Source organism: Pongo pygmaeus, chromosome X (genome assembly GCF_028885625.2).
Source record: "Pongo pygmaeus isolate AG05252 chromosome X, NHGRI_mPonPyg2-v2.0_pri, whole genome shotgun sequence".
In the NCBI taxonomy this organism is placed as follows: Eukaryota; Metazoa; Chordata; class Mammalia; order Primates; family Hominidae; genus Pongo; species Pongo pygmaeus.
Genome location: NC_072396.2, coordinates 104,680,989 through 104,706,161, shown reverse-complemented (window position 1 = coordinate 104,706,161; position 25,173 = coordinate 104,680,989). Strand labels below are relative to the sequence as shown.

The window sequence follows — 25,173 nt, the reverse complement described above, 5'->3', positions numbered from 1 at the left end:
CTCGTGCTGCCCTCTGCTGTCACCTCAGGGTAGAGGAACCAGTTAAAACAGCCAGTTCGTCAGTGAATTTAGGATTTACTTTTCTGAAAGACTTTCGAGAGCTGGGCAGGGGCCCCGGTTAGGAAAGGAAGAACTTCTACCCCCAACCCACTGCCCAAGGCCTGTCCTCAGTCCCTACCTAGCTTCTAGGGAAACTATTACACAGCCCTAAAAGGATGCCTGGAAACACTGCAGGATTTGGCAAACTCACCCACCTCAGAGTCCTGTCCCTAGAACTGTGGGAAAACATTTCCTCCTTTTATTAGGTCCCAGTTTCAGCTAACTAGAGGAGCTTTTCCCTTGACTTTAAACATGCCCTGGCTCAAGTTCACTCGCATATGTCCCTTTGCTCCCGACGCTGGGTCAACTCCTGATTGCTCAGTAGGTAGTCATCAATGAATGTGAAGATTTCCTCGGGGGTGACAGGTTCCATGTAGCGGTCTCGGTCAATACCCTGCTTGTCAATCAACACCATGTTGAAGTAGGAGCGAGTGAGGCGCTGAAATTGCCTAGAGAGAGCAGCCCAGGGAGGTATGAGACCTTGTCTGGGCACCCATCCCCACAGGCTCTACTACCCTCTGACTTTTTGCAGCTCCACTCATGGACTAATTCCTTCCCCACCTCATCCCTGGTCCCCATCCCCTCTACTTCCTGTCTCAAGTCGCTTTGTTTTTCTGTGTTCAGATTCTACTCTTGCTGCCTCCATGCATCTAGTTCTGCTAAGCTGTCCCTTCCTCACCTCAGCTGCAATAGCTTTGTTATTAACAGGCAGTGCTTTCATTGTAGGCCCCCTTAAGCAGGGCTATCACATATTGCTGTGCAGGCTGCACAGGGTGACTCCAGGGGCCACCCATTGCAGAGACTATGCTGTGTATGCACATCATACATGGCAGCCCTTAGGTTGATAAATACCTTCTGGTTAACTCTTCCATCTGTAGCTGCAAGTCTGCAGTCTCCCTCTGAGTGTTTTCTAGTCTCTTCTCTAACTGGGACTGAATCTTTCTGTCCCCACTGAGACTACGCTCTAGAGGCAGGTATAGTTTCTCTATTGTTTAGAGGCACTGCTCTAAAACAGAGCAGTGATGGCTTTATTGGCCCTGAATATATGTGAAGGCATTAGAAGGGTGATACTGGATAGATAATGAGAAAGACCCACTTCTTCCATCACCTGTCACCTCTAATGTTCTCTTCCCCAGGAGTTGACAGATATTACTCAGATTTCAGTGCTTAAAGATGCCTTTTGCAGCCAGGCATGGTGGCTCATGCCTGTAATCCCAGCAGGTTGGGAGGCGGAGGTGGACAGATCACCTGAGGTCAGGAGTTTGAGACCAGCCTGGCCAATATGGCGAAACCTGTCTCTACTAAAAATACAAAAATTAGCTGGGCATGGTGGCACACACCTGTAATCCCAGCTACTCGGGAGGCTGAGGCAGGAGAATCACTTGAACCTGGGAGGTGGAGGTTTCAGTGAGCTGAAATCGTGCCATTGCACTCCAGCCTGGGCAACAAGAGCAAAACTCCGTCTCAAAAAAAAAAAAAAGATGCCTTTTGCTCTTTGGAGACTGAAGGCAAAGAGATGAGGCCAGAAAACAAGAGCAGGGGCTTATCTGAGTCAAGTTTGGGTTTACTGGCTCAGCCCTGGCTGTGCTTCAGAGTCCCCTCAGGTGCCTTTGTAAAAGCACATTCCTAAGGTGGTTTAGGATGGGGCCTGGTCATCTGTATTTTAAGCCCTCATTTGATTCTGATGTTCTACCAAAGTAAAGAAACTACTCTCTGGTCTTACCTAATGCATCCATAAGAGTTCAAACGCAAGAAGTGCCGCAAGAGAGTAGTGTCTGATGGTTTTCCCATAGTCCACTTTTGCCAGTGTCCTGCCTAGGGTTTCTCCCCCCGCCCCACCCCCCCTCCCCCCACGTTTGGCAGCCTCCCAGCCTGGACCTGAGCTCCTCGATGATGTTGGCTGACAGCTGTTGCTCCCGGATGCGCCCCACCTCCTGAGGTGGCTGTCCTACCAGTTCAATGATGGTCACATGCCGCAAATCCAGTCCACAGGTGGATTGCTGGGGGGGAGACAGAACATTTTACGCAACAGAGCTGTGCGTTCAAACCTAAGGCTACTTGGCTGATTCCTCCTGGGACCATATGAAGCAGTGTGGGAAAGGAGCCCCTTCTCCCCCAGTGGTCACGCAATCACACTGTGGGGTCTACGACAACCTGTTCCCTCTGTCATTCCTGAAGTACTTGCCCCAACAGTGTTTCCTTCATTCTACTGAAACCAGTTACACAAAGTGGGGTAGAGAAGAGAAATTCAATGAGTAAATTGCAGGAACATAATCATTGTTTAGCTTTGCATAGGTTTTAAATTACATAAGTTCTTGATGGATAGCCAATGTGATATGATAATGGCTGTTGTTTATTGAATACACAAACCTAATGCTTTGTAGACATAATCTAATCTTCACAACACTCCTCACAAGCCAGGTGGTGACAATAACATGCTGAGCCAAGATTCAAACTGAGGACTGATGCCCCCTGCCCAAGCGTGTGCTCTTTACCAATAGGCTACCTGGCCAGGGCCTTCGCTCGGTCTCCAGGATTTCTCCAAAATTGTGCCCAGTGATCTTTTCATTACCCCTTGTTACCTTCCTTGCACTGGGCAGCGCAGCTTGCAGTCCTACCCCAGATCTCTGTCCTGCCTTGTCTTGCAGGATCACCTGCTAGCCAGTTACCAGGGTGAGGTTTAAAGAGGCCTTGAATACTCCCCGGCACCCCACCTCTGTTTCATCTTTGGACTTCCCCTCTAGTCCTCACCCTCAGAGTCACTATGCTTGCTGACAGGTTCCTTTTCTTGTTCTTACTCCCTTGCTTCCAACTGAACTGTTGCCGTTGTCAGTCTTTTTGGATCTCTGGATGAATAAGGCCCTCTTTTTGGTCTAGACCCTCCAGGGTTCTTTTTTTTTTTTGTAAAACTGCTTCCATCCTGGGCCTCTGAATATTCACTTGGCAACTTCTAAGATTCAATCTTTAGAAACCTCCTAAGTAGCTTTTTCTCCCACGTGGGTATCCAGCCCCTTGCAGCTCCCCAGAGCTGCTTCTCTTAGTCTTGTCAGCACACCCTGAATTATCTTCAGTAACCTAGCCTGTTCTTTTATAAGTCCCCATAATCATATTTATTCTGTCCTATCGACCTCTCCCTACTAGTGGCTTTGGCTAGGTATCTCTTATGTTAAAAACTGACATGCAACTCTCTCATTTTACTTTGAGATATCATAACGCTTTTCCTTCTTTTCTGCTACTGGTAGTGGCTAAGAGCACAGATTCTGCAGCCAGACTCCCTGTGTTCAATCCCAGCTCCACCACTTACTAGCTAGTGACCTTGGGCAAGTGACTTAATCTCTATGCATCAGTTTCCTCACCTATTCAATGGGGATAACGATAGTATCTATCTCCAAAGGGTTGTTGTGAGAATTGGATGAATATGTGTAAAACCCATAGATCAGTACTGGATACCTACATAGCACTTACTGCATAAGTGTTTGTTAGTGCTGTTATTCCTTGAAAACATAAACGTACTTAATTCCCAACATTTACATTTGATCATAGCTGTCTTGCAAGTCTCTTCAGAGTGCTTTGCCACACTCCCTTCCCATCTTTCACCCAGCTCCCTGCAAGTCACAGCCACCACTCCAGTGACTTGATTGCCTTTTCAGTAACAACAGTTTTTTAAATGTGCTAAATATGTCTACGGTAAAACTGATCAAATGCTATCCACAAAAAGTTTCAGGAAGTAGGTAAGGTTTGTGCTGCAGAGAACAACTCTGATTTGGAAAAGGTAAGGGATAATTTACCGGAGCTAAGCCCTCTTTAGGGGAGTGGGCCTTACCTGTAGCATAGAGATCTGCATTTTATAATATCGGTTGGAAGGATCAGGAGCTGAGATGATGAGGAGTCGCTGTTTCTCATAGAATTGATCCAAGAGACCAGCAGCTGAGTTGACGTTGACGTTAATCTTCATAGCTAGGGCAGAAGCAGGCGACCAGTCAGAGTACGGCTTTCTCCTCCATCCCAGCTTAGGTAACCTAACATCTTGAGGTGTTCCAGTCTTTCAGGTTGCCTCTCTCTGGCTGTTTCTCCCATCCCTTGGGGGAAATCCTAAAAGAACACTTAGAGATTTTAAACCCTTCTTCTTGGGGTAGCAGTAGTCTACAGGGGAATGTTGGCCTTTAAATTAGACACATCCTAGAACCCCCCTGTCTCACATCATATACATTGTTATTGGACCCCTGTGCCATGAGGAAGATCCTCCAAAGTTCCCCTGATCACCACATCTACTTGCCCCATTCCCCGGTTTCACTCACGAGCACAGATTGGTGGTGAACCTGACCACTGGCGGCTGGACTGACAGACCCGGGAGGGTGTCCCCTGGCGATCATAACCGCCATCACAGTGGTATTCACAGGTGGCACCATAGTTGTCCCCCGCTGAGGTGCAGGTGAGGTAGCCGTGCTGCGGAGGTTTCAGAGTTGGGCAGCGTCTCACTGTCAGGGAGGAGTTCAAGTTAGAAGTTAATGGTGTTTCTTATAAGAAGGAAAGGCTAAGAGGGTGCCCATGCTGGGCTTTCTAGACCAGAAGACTTAAGATGATCAGAAAAATGGCTTTTCTATATTTCCACTGGCTGGGGATGGAGCTGGAATTTTCCTTTCTTAAGGAATTAAATCTGAAATGCAGACAAAGGTTTGTAAAGTCTGGAAACACAGGTGAATATACATGTTGTCATCAAAAGACTGACAATCTTTAGAAGAAAATATTACCATCTGTTTCCAGACTTTATGGACATGCTGTGTAGAGATGACTACCTTGCAGAATTCCTCTTAATAGCAGAAATAAGTTGGAGGAATCTTAAATGTTCATTGGTGGGAGAAGGGTTAAGCAAATTATGATATATTTTTAGAGTAGAATATTATGCTGTCATTAGAAATATTTCTGAGGAATTTTAAAATAACATGGGAAAATTACTTTGTTAATGAAAAGTGAAAAGGATGATTTATGATTGGATGTACAGTACAATCTCAACTATATATTTTTTAAAGTATGTATAGAAAAAAGACTGGAAGGAAAATACCAAAAAGTTAATAGCAGTTGCCTCTGGATGATGGGGTAATAGATTTTCCCCCTTTATGTATTTCCTTATTTATCAAATGTTCAACAACAAGCATGAATTATCTTTATAATGAGAAAAGCAAAACAAAACAATATAACACAAAGCAAAGAGGAAGAATCAGGCAGCCAACACCACCAATTTTAGCAGAGGTGAACGACAGAATGAAGGCTGATTACATGTGATCATTTTGACGTCTAAGAAAAGAAATGGATAAAGAATATCCTTGTGGATTTTATCTGGATTTAGGATAATGAGAGTCTTGTTGATGACAGTCTTGTTGTAGAGTCAAGGTTTCAGAAACATATGTATGCACATGTAATGCTGGCTTCCTAAATAAGCCTGTTTGGTGAACTTGTTTTTCTCCTCTCCCAGTATAAATGAGGTGTGTCTCTTCCAGGCATAGAGAGGAGAGACATGGGGTGGGTCAGGGTAGAGCAGGATTAATGAACAATATGGAAACTAAATAATTCTTTCTGACCTTGTACTTTCACAATGAACTTGCAGCTGGCCCGGTTGTAGGCTCGGTCATAGGCAGTGTAACGAATCACATGCTCTCCTTCGGGAAAGTGAGAGCCAGGCTCAGGGCCCCGAAGTGTCACCCTGCATGGGACAGGGTGAAAGAAACACTGAGGAAAGAGACCCTTAGAATTGAAGTCTGAGGCACATCCCCACTGTTACCTTAGCCTGTGCAGTTTCAATGTGACCAGCCTGAATGACTGAGAGAAGCCGAGGGAAGGCATAAGGGGCATCCATTATTCAGGCTCACCTGGTGATGGTACCATCAGCAGAATCTTTCACCAACGGTGGGTCCCAGTATACTCGAGCAGTCAATTTCTCTGGCTCTGCCATCTTCTCACGTGAGTGGGGACAGCGGATCTTGGGGGGATCTATGTCTGCCAAGATGAAAAATCAAGTGCTGACTCGTGGGCCCCTTGCTTTCCCTGGGGGGAATCCATTGAAGCAATGCCACACACCACTGGGTAGGTAAAAAGTTCAAGGTGCTCAAGGAAACTGGGGAAGGAAGCGCAACTTCAGGGGAGAAGATCATTTTGTTTAGCAAATACCCAGGGTGCCACCCTCATAGCTAAGAGGAATGCCTTCTGTGGTGAGAATTCCACATCTTTTGTCGATATAATGCTGGGGTGGCTCTTTGCACCAGGACAACTGGGAGCAACCAGCATTTACCTACACATACAGGCTCGCCTCCACTCCATCTCCCATCTTCCATGCAGATTCGGCTGCGATCACCTTCCAGGTGGTAGCCACTGGAACAGCTGTAGTCACAGCGAGAGTCAAGAAGCACTCCATTTGTGCAGGTGTAAGTGCCACTAGTGATGAATGGTAGTGCGTGGCATCTCATCTCTAAGAGAAAACCAAGTGACAAGCTCAGTGGCTTGTGCAACTATCTGGAGGTGATGCCTGGGCATCTAGCACAGGGAGAAACATCAGAGAGAGCAGAAAATACAGAAACCCTACCTGAACTGCCCTTACATTTTTATGCCTAACTGCCTTTTTCCCTAATTGTCTTTGTATTTTCATAAAGTATAGCAGCACCCTTGGGCAGGGGGGTGTCAAAAAAGTAAATTACTTGTCCAAGCATATAGACTTCAAAATCAGACCTAACACTGTAGATTGTCAAAATCTATAGAATATACAACAAGAGTGGGCCTTAATATAATCTATGGAATTCAGGTGACAATGATGTATTAATTTATGTTCGTCAACTGTAAAAAATGTACCACTCTGGTGGGGGATGTTGACAACAGGGGAGGCTGTACATGTGTGGGTGCTGGGGATAAATGGGAAATATCTATATCTTTCATTCAATTTTGCTGTGAACTTAAAACTTCTCTAAACAAATAGAATCTATTTTAGAGGGGGAAGTCAAACAACTTATCAAGAGTAAAAAAAAATCAGACCTGAGTTTGCATCCCAGTTCTACCTCTTACTAGCTCTGTAACTTTAAGAAGTTGCCTCATCTCTTTGAGTCTCAGTGTTTTCTTCAGTGAAATGTGGACACCTCATAGGATTGTTGTATAAATTAAAAGACACAATGCATATATCCTCTGGGCTCATTTAGGGCCTTAGCAACTGTTAATTTTTGTCTCTTATTCCTCAAATGCTAGATGCCCTTGAGCACGTTCAAAGCTTCTTTTCTCCTCCAGGCATACTCAATATAATTTTGGGGCTCCCGTAGGTACTGCTCAGCTGAGGCTCACTTACATGCCAACTTGGGCTGACTCTCTGTCTGGGCGAGAATACAAGTCAGACCAGTGCCTGGAGGGCCAGGTGTGGTATTTGGTAAAAGAGGAATCCATGTGCCTTGGACACCACATGTGGCAGAGGTGGAGCCTGTCACCATGGATTAATTGTGAGCTTATGCTTGCCAAAGTGTTGTTGGAGATACCTGATACTTGAGAGAAGGAGGCCATATATTCCTTTAGGTTGTCTAACTTCTAATCCTACCTAAGTTCAATTGTTAGAGCTTTGAATAAAGATCTGTATAAGCTATGTTCATTTTGTTGCTTGGCAAACCAGACTTAAAGATTATTGCATTTTCTGTTTTCCAGTGTCCCTTTGTAAAGACCTATGCAAAAATGACCTTTTTGAAATCAGGGTGAAGAGAAAAGATTTGTCTCTTCAGATGAATGTGTTTGCTTAGTATCATATGACAGGAAAAATGATAGATCCAAAGCATTTGCCCTTTTGTCTCTTATGAGGAAAGTCAAAGCTAGATTCAGTGCTCAAATGTAGTAATTGACTCATTGTAGGCACCTGGAAATATGTATGTCACCATTATTTTAATTGATTTTATGTTCACTTGTACTTTACAGCCCTATATTTTTCAATTGTGTCAGACCGATTCAAATTCCTGTTGAAAATGATGGGGTCTAAGTCCTGAAACAATTGAATTCCAGTCACCTAGAGGGGTGTGGTGACTACCTGCTTTCTGGCTATCAAGCTTCTTTTCTCTTCTACAGCGTCTTCTCTGACCAGCCCCATTTCTATATGAATGCTCAGCACTTCCGCATCCAGTTACACGACACTGATGTGCACACATTTGTGTTTCTATCCCATTCATCTATAAGCAGCCTGGGAGTACTTGAAGAATTGAGTAACACAGGAAGTGACCAATACAGGGCTGTGCATACATGGGTGTCCTACAAATGGTGTTCTGCCATGGACATATGGACAGCAAAAGCTCAGCTGCTAAAAGGCTGTGGAACTTGAGTAAGAGGTAGAGATTTGGAAGCTGAAGGGGGACATGATTTGGAATGTGTGTATATCAGCACTTTCACATTCTAGACTTAGGGATTTTTCTTCTGACTTTCAGAAGAAAATGAAGAATAGCAGACGTTTCACAGCTCCACTGCCAAGGTCTTCTAAGGCTACAGGCTAGGAAGTACAGCAGTTGACCACAAGTGGAAAAGAGTCTAAGACCACATATCCTCAGGAGCTCCAGAAGAAGATCTAGGTCCACAACAGACCTTAGGCCCAAGCCTTAGCTCTGGCTGTGCACTCCTGGGCTCCCCGAGACAGAAGAGCTGGTCGCTGGTTAAATGCTCATATTGCTTGGGCAGTAACCCAGAGAAACTGAACTCGAATGTTAGAATGGGGAAAGGCCCTGCTGGGGGGCTTATGGAATATTCTCAATTTGTACTTGAGAGAAGGGCATATTAGTAACACCTCCAGGCATATACCCTCAGCAGCTGGCTGGCTGGCTTCTCTCGCATACATGCATCAGCATATGCACACACACAACTTACGCCTACAGTAGGCAGTTCCAGACCAACGACGACTTGGCAGGCATTGCACCGACCTCCTTCCAATCAATCGAAAGCCCCGGTCACAGGAAAGCTCACAACGCGTGCCCAGGCTGCTGTGATAATTTCCTCCCCTCGGTGAGTAGCATGTGGCTTCTCCATCCTGGATATTTAATGTGTAACACCATCGGGGGACTGTAGCAATAGAAGAAAGGCAAGCTAGAAGTACAGTAATCAAGACAGTGTGGTGTTGGTGAAAAGACAAATAGGTCAATGGAAAAAAATAGAGAGCCCATAAGTAAACCCACACAGGTGTGTTGAAATGATTTTTGACAAAAGTGCAAAAACAATTCAGTGGAAGAAAGATAGCCTTCAAACAAACGGTGCTGGAGCACTTGTACTTCCATATGCAAAAAAAAAAACCCACCTCGACCTGAGTCTCACACCTTATACAAAAATTAACTCAAATGGGCCGCCTGCCCAAGGATGCACACACACAGCATGGCACGGGTCTGTTAGCCTAGGGTTGGGAAGGCTAAAGCCCCATGTGAGTTGACTCAGTTCCCACATCCTAAGGGGAAAAAAAAAAAAAAAGCTTTGGAAAAAAAAAAAAAAGAAGTAGATGAGACACCAAAGGAACAAAGAAAGGCTAGAGCCTCTTTCTGAATGTAACTGGAGAATGAAGACAGATGACAGTGAGAAATCTTTTCTTCAGTAAACACTACTCTTGGGGCTTCCAGCATTACTTTTGAGCCTGTGGCAGTGACACATGGCTGCCATCTGGAGACACCATCTCAAAATTACAGAAAGTATTTTAAGCACTACAGTTGCAGAGCTGTTGATTATAAGGCCACAACACATATCACAAAGACCTTATTTGGCAGGCTGGGACCTCAACAATCACTCCCATTCTATATCGCTCCCATAGTCTGTCAAGGAAAATACACATCAGATTGGAATCGGTAGAATAAGTAAGAATGGTAAAGGGAAATATAAAGGTCGGTCTAAATGCTGAGACAGTAGGAGAGGCCCCAACTATTGTAAATAAGTTCAAATTTTCTGACCCAGAAAAAATCCTGGCATAAAGACAAAAACATTGAAAGGCTGGAGAAGAGCAAACACAATCTCAGTTTTCAAATAAGGAAGAAGTCTCTGGGAACTATAGCCTAGTGACACTGACAGCACTGATAGCATAGTGTTCTAGAATATTTAAACATAAGGCGTATGGCAGTTACCCAGAGAAATAGTGCTCTCCAGGAACCCTCTAGAACAAGTAATTCCAGATTGACCTAATTTCCTGTTTGGGTAGGGTCACCAGACTGGTAGAGCAGGGGAAATGGTGGATACACTATGTGGAAGTAAGTGAGGCATGTGACAATGCTTTTCATGACATTGATGTGGATGAGATGTAATACAGGAGAGGTGACAATATGGTTAAAAATTCATAAGTAGCTGAGCAACTGTACCCAAAGAATGCCCATGGGAAACTGAAACGAGGATGTGGTTAAAAGAAATCAAGAAGGCAATTCCATTTACGATAGCTACAAAGAAATCTAGAAATAAACTTAACCAAAGAAGTGAAAACCTATACACTGAAAATTATAAAACATTGATGAAAGAAATTAAAGAGGACACAAAAATAGATATCCCGTGTTCATGGATCAGAAGAATTAATATTGTTAAAATGACCATATTGCTCAAAGCAGTCTACAGATTCAATGCACTTTCTATCAAAATACCAACATCATTTTTCACAGAAATGTAAAAAGCAATCCTAAAATTCATATGGAACTAAAAAAGAGCCAGAATAACCAAAGCAATCTCAAGCAAAAAGAACAAAGCTAGAGACATCACATTACCTGACTTCAAAATATATTGTAAGGCTATAGTAACCAAAACAACACAGTATTGGTATAAAAATAGATATATAGATCAATGGAACAGAATAGCAAACCCAGAAATAAATTCATATATTTATAGCCAACTGATCTTTGACAAGGCCATCAAGAACATACACTGGGGAAAGGACACTCTCTTCAATAAATGGTGCTGAGAAAACTAGATAACCTTATACAGAATAATGAAATTGGACACTCATCTCTCATATCCAAAAATTTACTCAAGGTGGAGTAAAAACTTAAATGTAAGACCCAGAAGTATAAAATTACTAGAAGAAAACATAGGGAAAACTCCTCAGGATATTGGTCTAGGCAACAATTTTATGGTTAAGACCTCAAAAGCACAGGAAACAAAAACAAAAATAGACCAGGAGGACTATATTAGACTAAAAAGCTCCTGCACAGCAAAACAACAACAAACAACCGAGTGAAGAGACAACCTCTTGAATGGGAGAAAATATCTGCAAACTACTTATCCATCAGGGGACTAATAATGTCCAGTATATACAAGGAACTCGAACAACTCAACAGTAGGAAAACAAATAATTCCATTAAAATATTGGGCAAAGGGGCTGGGTGCAGTGGCTCATGCCTGTAACCCCAGCACTTTGGGAGGCCGAGGTGGGCGGATTACGAGGTCAGGAGACTCCGTCTCCAAAACAAAAACAAAAAACAAAAACAAAATATTGGGCAAAGGACACGAACAGATATTTCTCAAAAGAGGACACACAAATGGCCAACAGATACATGAAAATATGCTCAACATCACTAATCATCAGGAAAATGCAAATCAAAACCACACAATGAGGTATCATCTCACCCCAGTTAAAATGGCTATTATTAAAAAGGCCAGGCACAGTGGCTCATGCCTGTAATCCCAGGACTTTGGGAGGCCTCTGCAGGCGGATCATTTGAGGTCAGGAGTTTGAGACCAGCCTGGCGAACATGGTGAAATCCCGTCTCTACTAAAAATACAAAAATTAGCTGGGCGTGGTGGCGGGTGCCTGTAACCCCAGCTACTGGGGAGGCTGAGGCAGGAGAATCGCTTGAACCCAGGAGGCAGAGGTTGCAGTGAGCCGAGATGGCGCCACTGCACTCCAGCCTGGGCAACAAGAATGAGGCTCCATCTCGAAGGAAGGAAGGAAGGAAGGAAGGAAGGAAGGAAGGAAGGAAAGAAGAAAGGAAGAAGGAAGGAGAAGGAAGGAAGGAAGGAAAGGAAGGAAGGGAGGGAGGGAACTAGCACTACCATATGATTCAGCAGTCCCACTACTGGGTACCTATTTAAAGGAAAAGAAATCAATATATCAAAGGGATCTGCATTCATGTGTTTATCACAGCACTATTCACAATAGCAAAGATGTGGAATCAACCTAAGTATCCATCAGTGGACTAATGGATAAATAAAATGTGGTACATATACATAATAGAATAGTATTTGGCCATAATAAAGAATGAAATCCTGTCATTTGCAGCAACATGGATGGAACTGGAAGACATTATGTTAAGTAAAATAAGCCAGGCACAGAAAGACAAATACTGCATGTTCTCACTTAATTGTGGATGCTAAAAAGTTAATCTCATGGACATAGAGAATAGAATGATAGATACCAGAGACTGGGAGGGGTAAGTGGGTGGCAGAGGGGATGAAGAGAGGTTTGTTATGGATACAAATCTATAGTTAGAGGAAATAAATTCTAGTGTTTGATACCAGAATAGGGTGACTATACTTAGCAACAATGTTTTGTATATTTCAAAGTAAGTAGAAGAGAGGACTTGATACCAACACATAAAAATAATAAATACTGAAGGTGATGGATACCGCAAATACCCTGACTTGATTACTCCACAGTCTATGTGTGTGACGCTCAACATGTGCCCTATAAATATGTAAGGTATTATGTACCGATAAAAGAAAAAAGAATGTGGTTAAATACTGTATGGCTGGCTGGGCGTGGTGGCTCACCCCTGTAATCCCAGCACTTTGGGAGGCCGAGGCAGGCGGATCACCTGAGGTCAGGAGTTTGAGACCACCCTGTCCAACATGGTAAAACCCTGTCTACTAAAAATACAAAATTAGCCGGGTGCAGTGATGTGCGCCTGTAATCCCAGCTACTTGGGAGACAGAGGCAGGAGAATTGCTTGAACCTGGGAGGCAGAGGTTGAAGTGAGCCAAGATTGCACCGTTGCACTCCAGCCTGGGCAACAAAAGCGAAACTTTGTCCTAAAAAAAAAAAAAAAACTCCCCCGCCCCACCTAAAAAAACCCAAAAAATACTGTATGGCAAAATTGTCTGGTAGGAAATGTGTAAGTCTTTATTGTGTATCTCCTGTGTTCTAGGCACCATGCTACATGTTTTCCTTTTCACATATATCATCTCATACAGTTCTCCCAACAGCCCTGTAAGGTGTGCAGGTGTTTATCCCTCTTTCGCAGATGAGGAAGTAAATTGCCCAGGATCCCTAAGCAAGTAAGGGGTAGAGCTGAAATTTGAACCCAAGCTTTGTCTGCTCCAAACCCCATGTCCTATGTAATCACAGTGTCTGCCACTGCAGATATAAAATAGGCTACTATTTTGAAGTAAACACTGACCTTGTTGAATAGATAATATATCCACATGACTCAAAACCTCAAAAGTATAAAAAGTTACAAAGTAAAATGTCTTCCCCCAACCCCTGCTCCCATGCCCACCCCAACTTAGTCCCCTCCCAAATAACTACTTTTAATAGTTTCTTTGTGCCTATAAAGCAAATGTTGGTATAGCTTCTTATTTTTCTTTCCTTTTTAATACATAGAGTAGCATATTATGCCCACTTTTCCCTCCATTGCTTGTTTGATAAACTTAACAGTGTATTTAGAGATCTTTCCATATCACTACATAGCAAGCATGCAATTTATTTAAATGAAATAACATTTATAAAATACATAGCACAGTGACTGGCACATAATAGGTGTTTGTCCAGAGTCCAAGAGCTGGAAGGGGGAGAAGCGGAGGTTTGAACTCAGGCCCATTGTCTCTGCTTTCTGTAGCTATTCATCTGTCTATCTCTTTTTAAGGTGTATGCAGAAGATAAAGTGCTGACAAGAGTTTTGAAAGGGCCTTCTCTGTTGTCTTCTATTATCTTCAGATAACCCAGGCAGTGTGACTAGCTTGCTCAGGGATGAGGCAAGCTGCAAGGAAAGCAGCAGCCCAGCTGACTCCAAGCTAGGAGTTGGGATAAGGGAATGATAGAAAGTGCAAGATGAATGAAAATGATAGCAAATGACATGCCAATTTGCTCTAAAATAATGATTTGGTTGTTCTTTTTTTTTCTGGTCTTCTTTTTTAGAACAATGAGTTAATTTTTGATGAAAGAGATGGATTAAGCATGGCTTTAGAGTCAGACAGATCTGAGTTTAAATTCTCTGTGACTCTCTGAATCTAAAACTTCCCTGAGCTTAGTTTCCTGGTTGGTAAAATGGGGGATAATAAACCGTTCCATAGGGCTGTTGTGAGAACCAAATGAAGTTTCATGTGTAAAATATTCAACCCTGTGAATGATTTTCCCTAAGTCAGTGTCTGGGTTTGAGCCAGTGTCCCATCTTTCCTAAAGCAGCAACACGCTGTGGTTCCCAGCATTCGTTTTGAGCATGTGACTGAGACACATGACTGCCATCTGGAGACACCATCTCCAAATTACGGAAAGTCATTTAGCACTACAGTTGCAGACCTATTGATTATAAGGTCACAAAGACTTTACCTGGGAGGCTGGGGCCTCAGGTTGTACTTTTCCTGGCCACTCCCTCCCCCTCATCATTGCTAACTTCACTCAATTCATTTTATGCCCTAAGACTAAGTCCTAAAAAGAGCTATGAGACACTAGACCTCCAAACCAAAGGCCCTTATGCAGCTTATATTTCTCTAAAGGGCTTTCTGCTCATTTAAGAAGAACCAGTGAAGAAGGTTAATGTTAATAATAGGGCTGCAGACTCCATGAAAGTACCTTCTGCATCTGTTGCTTTTTACTAGCCACCTCTCCAAACTATAGTCTCCCATAATCTGGCTTCTGCTCCCAGGATGCTAGTGGTTAGCATCTACTTTTTACCATGGCTCTGTGAGAGTAACACAGATGATTCCTTAAATACAGTTAAACACAGTTAAAAACAGTTAAATACACAAATACAGTTGAAAACAGTTAAATACAGGAATACAGTTAAAAACAGTTAAATACAGTTAAAAACAGTTAAATACAGTTAAAAACAGTTAAATACAGTTAAAAACAGCTAAATACACAAATACAGTTGAATACAGTCAAATACAGAAATATAGCTAAATACAGTTAAATACAGAACTATTTTCTTGAGGGTAATAAAAAGTAAACCAAAGAGGCAGTGCATAATGAAGGCCAAATGAGTGTGTCTAGACAGTAAACATTTATTTCAGAAGAGGTAACTAATAAGTACTCAATAAATATTCGATGAAAGAATAAATGGGCGAGGGAAAGCTCAGTGTGGGCTAAAGCAGTTGGGAACACAGTACTGAACACAGCCTGACCGAAGCACAGATTTCATGTGGGGAGAACAGGTAGGAAGTTGTCAGTCTGGGAAGCTAGACCAAGGCCAGATTCTGATTTAAAATGGTCATTGTGGGCCACTAGATTTGGGGGAGGGGGAAACATGAGTCAGATAGTCCTGTTAGAGGCAACTGTATTATCCATGTGTGAGGTCAAAGTTTTAATCCCGTGGATTAATAAAGAAATTACAGGTCTTGGTGACTGACTGGCAGGAAGTGATGAGGAAAAGGGGGATGTTAAAAGTGACAGGACATATTAGAGGTGACACTGAGGTATTTTGTAGTCCGAGTAGCTAAGAGAATGATGGTAGTGTTATCAAAAGTAGGAAGGTCAGTAGGTAGAACCTTTTTCAGGAGAGAAGAAATATTTTTGTCTTAGATATCTCCAAATAGAAGTGCGTAGCAGCAGTTGGAGATGTAGTCCACCAGCTCAGGAGACAGGTCAGGGTTGACCCAAGTTCAGATCCCAGTCTCATTCTCTCTATTGTCACCACCAGAGAGTCCACCTCCTTTCCCAGTTTCAGCTCTGACCAGAATTGTGAAATGTCATGGAGCCCAAGGAAGGGGGATTAAGAAGAAAGGAAGGTGCTCACTGCTGCTGGAGAGACTGAGAGACAAGCTCAAGAAAGGGTCATGGGAATTGGTTCTCTCATGGGAGAGAACTTTTTTCTTCAAGAGATGTCATTTCAGGTTGTAGATTTGTGAGTGGGCGAGAAACAGACTGTAGAGAGTTTAGGAGTTAGTGGGTGCTGAGGGAGAGAGGCAGTGGGTATGGACCATTTGGCAGTGAGAAGAACATGAGTAGAAGGTAGCTACAAAGGAGCTCAGAGGAGCTCAAAGCTCTGATAATTTCTCAGTTGAAACTATTTTTGTTAAAGGTCACCATTTACCTCCTTCTTGCCAAATAAAATCTTTCCTTTACCCTCAATTTGATTTCTTTGCAATATATGACACAATTTATCTCTTACCCCTTCCTTTCCTTAAAACTGTCTTCTCCTGTGGCTTCTGTAATATGACAGGTACTGCCCAGATATCTTCCTGCATGACTGACCACTAGTTCTCTTTTTTTCCCCTTGCTGGTTCCTCTTCTACTCATGTCTACAGATGTCTTCTAAAGCTCTGACCCTGGCCTTCTGCTCCCTCAGACAACCCATCTATGTAAGCTGATGACTCACACAACTTCATCCTTTCGCTGCCTGTAGGGCATCTTTACCAAACCAGTTTTCTTTTTTGACATTGTCTTTCTGAGAGGGGTCTTACAATTCTTCCAGGTGTACAGACTGAGTGCTTTCAGACATCAGTTTGTTTCTTAGCTTCTTGGTACATCAAGTCTGTACTAAGTCTTGTCATCTCTTTCTTTGAAACATTTATGGGGTTCATCCGTACCCTCCATTTCTTTGCCACCACCATCAGTCATCTCTAGCCAACATTACTGTAGCTGGTTCCTGGAGAGTCTCCCTGACTCAGACTTAACCACTGAACCCCTATTTCTGCATAGAATAATCAGGTTAATGTTCTAAAATGACAATTTACTGTGTCATGCCTCTGTGCAAAAACATGTGATGGGCTCCCTATAGATCCTAGTACAACAGTTAAACTCTTCCACATGGCTTGCAAAGCAAAGAAACAAAGAATCAGAAATAGAAGGGATATTAGATACCACCTGGCCTAACTTCCCTTTTAATGCAGGAATTACTCACTATGCAGCATTCATCACAGATAATTTTCCTGCTTCTCATTAGTATTGTCCCTAGATTATGGAGTCTTTCCTAATTTGGTCTCACTCTTTATATTTAACTTTTTTTTTTTTTGGGACAGAGCCTTGCTTTGTCACCCAGGCTGGAGAGCAGTGGTGCCATCTCAGCTCTCGGCTCACTGCAACCTTCACCTCCCGGGTTCAAGAGATTCTCCTGCCTCAGCCACCCGAGTAGCTGGAATTATAGGCACGTGCCACCATGCCTGGCTAATTTTTTGTAGTTTTGTTAGAGATGAGGTTTCACCATATTCGCCAGGCTGGTCTCGAACTCCTGACCTCAAGTGATCCACCTATCTCGGCCTCCCAAAGTGCTGGGTTTACAGGCATGAGCCACTGCACTTGGCCTATATTTAACTTTCTTTGATACTACTCCTTCCACATTCCATCTCCTCCAATCAGGCTGGGTTCTTCTTAGCTCCCTCCTCTACCAGGTTTGTTCTTACTTCCATATTTTTAGCCATCTGCTTTGCTGAATGCTCTCCCCTCCCCTTTCTAGTTCTCAAAATCCCACCTATCATTCTAAGCTTAGCCTAAATGTCATCTTTCATGACCCTTTTCCTGACTTCTTTTTCTTAAACCCTATTGCATTTACTGCTATGACATAGCTTCACACTTACATGTGCTAATTTTATACTCCCTCATCACCCCAACAGAATATAAGCCACATGATGGGGACAAAACCCTATCTGAGACCTTGTATTACTCACAGGCTTACCTTGCACAGGATTAGGCATTGAGTAACTAGTCAATAGTTAATGATTAATAATACATGGAGAACCTTCAGGCTGGAGAGGTGAGGTCACACAGTAAGTCAGTAACCAAGTTCATGATGAGAAATCACAGCCCCTGATTCCCTGTGCTACAGTTTTGGCACATGTGAGCCAAGCCTGATGGGGATGCTTCAGGGAAGGGCCTAGGTCTGAGGCCAGAAAGGAGCTTTTCTGGGCTTGAGAAGCAGGGTAGATTACCTCGGTAGTCCAGGGCAGGAGCCTGTGGGACCTCCTCTGCATATACTTCATTGTAGCTTTCATCCGGATAGTAGCCAGAACCTAGAATAAGGAAGACAATATCAAGATGGTGTCTTGATTTCTCACTCAATTCCTTCCCAACCTTCCCCCTCTCATCCAACTTTATAACTTCCTTAGGACATGGCATTCCGTGGGTGGGGAGCCAGGTGGATATTTAGTGGGGGAAATCCTGCATTGTAAGGCAGCAGAACTATTGTGGGTGAATCTCAGCACCTTAGTTGCATAGAGGGCAGGCTCATGGTTGTGGTGGCCAGTTACTGCGAGCACTAGAAGACTCCATCTAAAAGAAAAAAATTGAATCTGACCATACATCAATCCTGTCAATCTGGACTATAAATGACCCATTTCCTTGAGGCAACACATGAGTCTTGGTAAGACACTGGGGACTAATCTCTGAGAATGGACAGTGGTCCCAGAGAGGAGGCAAAAACAGAACCTGTGTCTTCCCCCTAGTGACGGCCCTGCTCACGGTCCTCAAAGAGAAACAATTACTCAGGCTTCCACTAGCCCACAGGGCACGGGCCTTTTTGTCATCGATTACCATTGCTGGGGGTGGCATGCCAAGGCCGAGAGGGATGACTTAAAAGGCAAGAGGAAATGAAAGCAGTTTTGTGAGCACTTTGCCCTGGTTTGGAGAACAGAGAAGGCAGAGTCCTTCAGATAAATTTCCTGTTTCTCTAATCAGAAGGAACTTTAACAGGGAGCTGCTGAGCTAGAGAACATTCCTAATCTATCTCCATCCAGTTAAGTGGCCCAGTCCCTAGTGAAGGCAGGTCTGTGGCTGTCTGGGAGACTAAACAGTATGTTCCACCAGACGGCAGGAAATCGGTCATGAATACGAACTAATTGGAAAACAACTTGGTCCTTTCCGGAGTGAAGTTTCCGGAAGCCCTCCTTCCAGCCTCCCTGAGCCCTAATGCATGCACAGGAATAGGGTAGCCAGCTGTTTTGGAGTCAAGAGACAATTCCCTATTTCCAGGAGAGGGTGTGTGCTTCCAGGACAAGGCTGGGTTTTAGTGCTGGAGCCCTTTGGCCTGTGTAAACACTCAGGCCACAAGCTCGCCTCCTCTTCTTGGGAAGAGGCACAGGGCCCCCTGCACTAAAGGGCGGAGCAGAGGGCCAGATGATGAAGCTCCTCCATTCCCCACAGGCCCAGACTAGGGGTGGGGGAGGTGAGGTATTGGGAAACCAGTCCAACTTGGTGAACAAGGGAATGAATCAATTGAAAGTTTGCCTTATGAAATCATGTCCTCGTTGGTTTGCCCTCATTCCAGAGGAAAGAGTTCATTTTTTCTTTTTCCCCTTTTTCTTTTTTTCTGTTTTCCCATTTCAGTTCTTCTTCTGGCTTCCGTTGATTTCTTCTCAGGCCTCATCTCCCCTGCTCTCTTTTTTCCCATAATGGGAGGTTTCTTTGGTGGGTGCGGGGGAGTGGGGGGGGGGGTCATGGAATTTTTGTCAGCTGTTTCAGTTTGGTATTAGCCTCAAAGCCTTATAGGACCTGTAAACAGGAGGCCAGATGTGTGTGATTCCCTAAAGTATTAGGTCTCCCTGCTCCGGTTACAGAGTCAGCTTTTGAAGAAATGCTCAGCAGGGAGCAAAGGACTGTTTACCAGAGGAGAAAACAGGAGTGTCAAAGCCCTGTGGCTTGATAACAGTAACAACAACAAGAACAACTACGACAATGACTGCTAACATCTCTCAGCTCATATTCTGTGTTAAGCACATTACATATGTTAGCTTATTATGTCACCATAACATGTCAGCAGAGTAGGTACTACTAATGTGCTCCAATATAAAGCCAAAGAAACAGGCTTGAGGAACCAAGGGAACCAAGGTCTCCCAGCTAGTAAGCAGCAGAGTGGGCATTCCAGCCCAGGTCTGCTTGATGCCCTAGATACCAAACTCAAGACACTCCACTGAAGATGGTGATTAGGGGAGAGCTTTTGATAATGTCTGACTGGGGTAAAAGTCCAAAATCTCTTTTGCAATCTAGCTTTTTTACTGTGTGTGTGGGATCGAAGGCCACCAAGCATTTTACATCATTCCAGAATTACAGGGGATGTAGGAAAACTGTGGGGAAGACTCAATAAGATAATTACAATCTCCATCAGGGTGCAGAAGTAGCTGGACAGTGCCAACTATGCTTTGTGTGGAGAAAGGGTTCAGACCACCTTGCCACTTTAAATCTTTCCATTTTCCCATTTCCTCTCTTTGCCTATCTTTGAGTATTTTTTTCTTTTTTTGCAAATGGTGGAATACTAAGATGGGCATAAGAATGAAATTAAAGGGGAACATTTCCTACATTATTCTGTCTGCTTGTCCCTCTTCAGCCCTGGGGGAAGGACTTGGGGAGCATTCCTCAGTTTCTTTAGATCAATCAGTGCTTGGTTACTGTGTGGTCTGTTACTGGGTTCCTCCAACCTCCATAGTACAGTCAGGCCCTCTAAGCACTGCGCTTCACAAAAGTATAGTTAGACATGTAATTGATAGTTAAAAGACTATTTTAAGATTCATATTAATCCTTGGCTTATGATGACAAATACAGTCTGACTTTCTGGGCTGCACAGATATGCCAGCACACACTTTTAACCCATTCTTTGCTTTATTTATATTCTTAACTTTTCCCAGCCACTGCTGATTATTCCTGGACCCTTTTTCTGATTAGCCCTGGATCCACATTTGGCTGCTATTCTTTGCCATGCCCATTTGAAGACAAGGCTGTAGAAGTAAACAAAACAGTCCTGGATGCATAAAGAGTGCTCAATAAATATTTGTTGAAGGAATGAATGAACAAATGCATGAAGGCAAGCCCAACAGCTGAGCTAGCAGTGTAGGGGAAATGTCTCTCATCATGTGGCCTCCTAAGGATAGAAGAGGGAAGAATGAGTGGAATTGCAGGGCTGGCAGAGGCCTCACCAAACTGAGCTCCTCAGGAGTGGTGACTCGTGATTCACGTGGAAGTGGGGTGTTCCACCTTTGCAAATAGCCCTTTGAGAACCTCAACTGAATCTAACTTTTAAAAAACTGCTCTGTGCTCATGCCTCCAACAGCTCAGGCTTCTGTTTTGGGAAAGGTAAAGACCTTTGCATGCCATGAGGTTTCATACAGGTGTTCAGAATTGGGCTTCGAGCCATCTAATCTCCACTCCTTTAGTCCTGTGGTCTTTGGCTGGATTTTGGTCTCTGTAAATGAACTGAAGCTAGGGGAGGTTGGGGAGGACAGTTGCATATTTATCTCCTGGAGACTTGAGGCACCTTTAACCCCAAACAGGATATGCTGTGCGAAGGGCTTGACTTGAATTTTTTCATCTCAATGTCAGTCCTTGTGCTTCACCCCCTACAAAGCCAGGTTAAGCCAAAAAGGGGAAGAAGTTTGCATATTTGTTTGAAAGCTTGATGCAGCTGTTCCAGACAAACAGAGCTACTGCCAAAGGCCTCCACCAGGAGCTAAGGGCATGTGGAAAATTTTAGCTGCAGTGACTGTGGCTGTGATGGGAGCAGTTTGTTATTTACTCATCTCTGGATATTTTCCTAACCCCACTGGTTGGGCCTGTCTCCTTCCCCCACTCCTCCCCATGGGCCCCTGTGAGGGCAGACACTGCAGGCCACAGAATATTCTTAGCACTTGGAATGCCAGCTGGGCCCCATATAAAACCTCTGTATGCCACTTCATTATCCTGCCTTCATCCCTTCCCCCTCCCCTTTCCCTCTTCTCACTGAGTTTGTTCTCTGGCTCTCTGGGTGAAGAGTGAAATATTCAGGAATCCAGAAATCTCCATCCCTTCTGAAGTAAAGAACAAATGAGAGGAAACTGGGAAATTCCTGATTAAAAGGATGTGATCTGTATTGCCACTAACAGCTTTGGCATAAAAGGGCTATAAAAAATCTCATTTTATAAATAAGGTCAGAGAGGGTGGGAAGAAGTCTGATGGATTCTCGTTTCACTTGAATAGATTGCCTGCCTCCCTTATTTTTTCCAAATGAGGTATGTGGTCTAAGTCCATTTTTGTGGTCTTGACAAGAGTATTTGACTCATAAAAGAATTAATATTAATAAAGATTTGACTCATAAAGGATTTCATATTAGAAAATGGTTTTCAGGAAGCTAAGTGCACAAGCAGGTGAGACAATGGCCTCAAAGGTGATGTCCAACCTTCTCATGTTTGTACTAGTGTGGCCTATTTCAAATAGCTCTTGTTAGACTGCCTTAAAAGCCTCCCTTGGTAGTCTGTTGCCATGTTTAACCATCTTTATTGTCCTTTAATACTTCTCTGTATAGAAAATAAGTGTCTCTTTTTGTAGTCTAACTCTTCCTTCTCCAAGTCTTGGTCTAGGACCTACCCTTCCTGGAAATAATAGACAACAGCTCCTAGAACTTACCTGCATACCACGTTGGTGTCACTGCCGGAGTTAGAAAGAACAGCAGAGAGAAAGCTCCTCTTTGAGTTAGTTGACTGGCCATCCTTGAAAGGGAGGATTATGGAGACAAGAAAAGATGTATATGGCCTGAAGTGCCAGGGCAAAGGAAAGTGACTTTCAGAAGTCAGCTATCAATTAACTTCCAAAAGTGAGGGGAAGCAGAAATATGGGATCTGTAAGGAAGAAGAGAGATTTTATAATTAATGAATGCCTTTTATATTATCTCCCACATAAGGATCTTTCATGTTATAGAATAACAAGACTCTGTTTGTTATTTATGGTCCCTTTTCCTCCCAGGAGGAGGAGGATGTAAAATAACCAATCTTCATCTGACTGTGGTGGGATCAGATGCAAATGCTTCATGGTCCAAGTTATAGAGAGGGACATTGAAGTACTGAGACCAGGAAAAGGCCAACATGAAGTTACATAGAACCAGGAGGGAACCTGGTGACCTAAAGGCTGCCATTAGGTTTCATTCATTCAACTAACATTTCCTAACCACTAATCTGGGAAAGCATTAGCATATGTGGTCTAAGAATTTGAACACTGAAGTTACACAGGCCTGGATGTGAATGCAATTCTGTCACCTATTAACTATGGGGTCTTGGACAAATTTTTTAACTTCTCTAAGCCTCGGTTTCCTCATCTATAAAATGGGAATAATAATACTGTCTACCTCATGAATTGATTATTGTCTGTCATATAGGGAAGTAATTTATATATTAGACAATATTATTACCAACTTTGTATTGGACAGGACTGAATGTTTCCCTTCTCTAGTCTCCCAGGCAGTAACTATACTCTGGCTCTGTTCTTAGCTTTGGGTTTTAAGGCTTGGTGGTTTGGTAGTGGCTTCTGGCTTTCAAGTAAAGCCTAACCCTCTAGTTTTACCTTGCTGAGCCAGCAGGAAGTCAGCGAGGTAGAGGAGGACCTGCTGAGGTACATGAGGAGAGGGTGAACAAGCTCCAATTGCCCTCTCACTTCCTGCCCTGTCCTCACCCTAATGGGACGAGAGTTTTGTGGTTCCCAGCGGGCAAATACTTTGTAAATGACAGTATTAAAACTTGCTGCCCATTGGTATAAATTGGCCACTGGGCATTTCAGCAAGCACCCATTCACTCACATGCTTTCAATGAAATGCCATGCTCAGGGGAGGAGTCAGTCCTAGAAATAGAGAAACAAAAATGTGGTAGATTCTGGCCAGAGTCCCTAAGGGACATGCAAAGCCCAAGAAAGGGAAAAATGTATTTTCTAATTCATTGCTACTTGGCTTCAGATTTTGTCTAGAAAGTGACAGGGAAGCAGGACGGAGAAAAAGTGAGAGTAAACGAAGGAGGCAAGGGAAGTAGAAAGATGTGGGAAGGAAGGAAAGAAAATCTGACAGAGCTGAAGGAAAGAGATAGATAAACGCAGAAAGAGGCAACAAAAGGAGCAGAAAGAGGAGATTAAAGACAGATCCAGGAAAATGAACGTTAGATAACTAATCACTGACCCCTCTCCCACATCTAGCCTCCATCCAGTTCCTTTGTTCTGGAGCAGAGGCATTCCTTTTTCAGATCCCTGAACCTGTGACCTCGTACCTGCCCAGCTTCTCCCCAGTCTCAGGCTTAATACTTGACTCACCAGAGTCAACCATCCCATCCCTCTGCTGTGGGCTGAGAAGTTGCTGGGAACATGTGTTTGCAGTCAGGTCACGGCACAAATGAAAAGCAGCATATGATCCAGCTTCATAAAAGAACTTCCCCCCGACCTCCACCCCCAGCCATGTTGCCCAAGTCCTGGGTCTCCTTATCCCCTTCACAATTGTGAATTGGGGTAGTGGAGTGTGGAGGGGTTAGTTGCAGATCTTACCTGTTTTATGGTATTTTGTGCCCTTTTTCTCTCTCCTCCTCTTTCTCCTTCCTCTCTGCTCCTCTCATCAATTGGAAAAAACCTTCTACTTTAACATTCCTAGAACGAGTGGCTCCTGGTCTGTCCCGGCCTCCGGGATTCTGTTAACACTGCCCAGATGTTACGACGTCCACATCTGCCAAAATTTCCTTAAAGCTATATTATCCCCGAAGCTATAGTTATTCCTCTCTCAGAGAAGGGTTTTAGAAAGATGGGGGAGAAGGAACACAGGGATTAGAGGAACTCAGTCCGTCTGCTGCAGAAGAGGGGGAAGTGTGAATGGCACTGGCTCCAAGCCTGTGAGTATAGTGATGACTAACACAGAGGCTGGCTTAAGCGGCCTCCAGAGATGTGTTGCACTGAAGAGCACTTCTTTTTATGACTCAGCATGACATAAGAATTGAATGAAAAGGAATTTCATAAACATTCACAAACACCAAAGAGAGGGGAAGACTGTAGCTGACTTTGACATTCCCTAAGATTTCTCCTGTAATTCCTTAGACTCCCAACTCTGAACTGTCTTGTAATCTGTATGGTATCACGTCAGATACGCTTTGAAACCCTCATGCCAGTGACCTAACTTCTCTGGACTTCAGTTTCTGTTAAGATTATATTGTTTACAAAAAAAAAAAACAAAACAAAAAAAAACATGTACTTCTTGCCTGAAGAAT

At 43.5% G+C, this 25,173-nt stretch overlaps 1 protein-coding gene across 2 annotated transcripts; it reads right to left on the bottom strand.

Annotated features, from left to right (window-relative positions):
- Positions 1-58: 58 nt before the first annotated feature.
- On the bottom strand, positions 59-24,882 carry SRPX2 (sushi repeat containing protein X-linked 2). 2 transcript variants are annotated; one of them, XM_054470932.2, is made up of 12 exons: positions 24,464-24,796; positions 23,736-23,776; positions 22,574-22,785; positions 18,136-18,216; positions 8,968-9,159; positions 6,386-6,562; positions 5,967-6,093; positions 5,679-5,800; positions 4,398-4,577; positions 3,923-4,056; positions 1,978-2,099; positions 59-548 (listed from the first exon to the last, which is right to left on the bottom strand). In XM_054470932.2, the coding sequence occupies exons 3-12, from the start codon at positions 22,653-22,655 to the stop codon at positions 368-370; spliced, it is 1,398 nt and encodes a 465-aa protein (XP_054326907.1). In that variant the 5' UTR covers positions 22,656-22,785; positions 23,736-23,776; positions 24,464-24,796; the 3' UTR covers positions 59-367. The 2 variants fall into 2 exon arrangements, with proteins under 2 accessions (XP_054326907.1, XP_054326906.1); XM_054470931.2 differs by lacking the exon at positions 23,736-23,776 and having other exon boundaries at positions 24,464-24,882.
- Between the last annotated feature and the right edge of the window lie 291 nt (positions 24,883-25,173).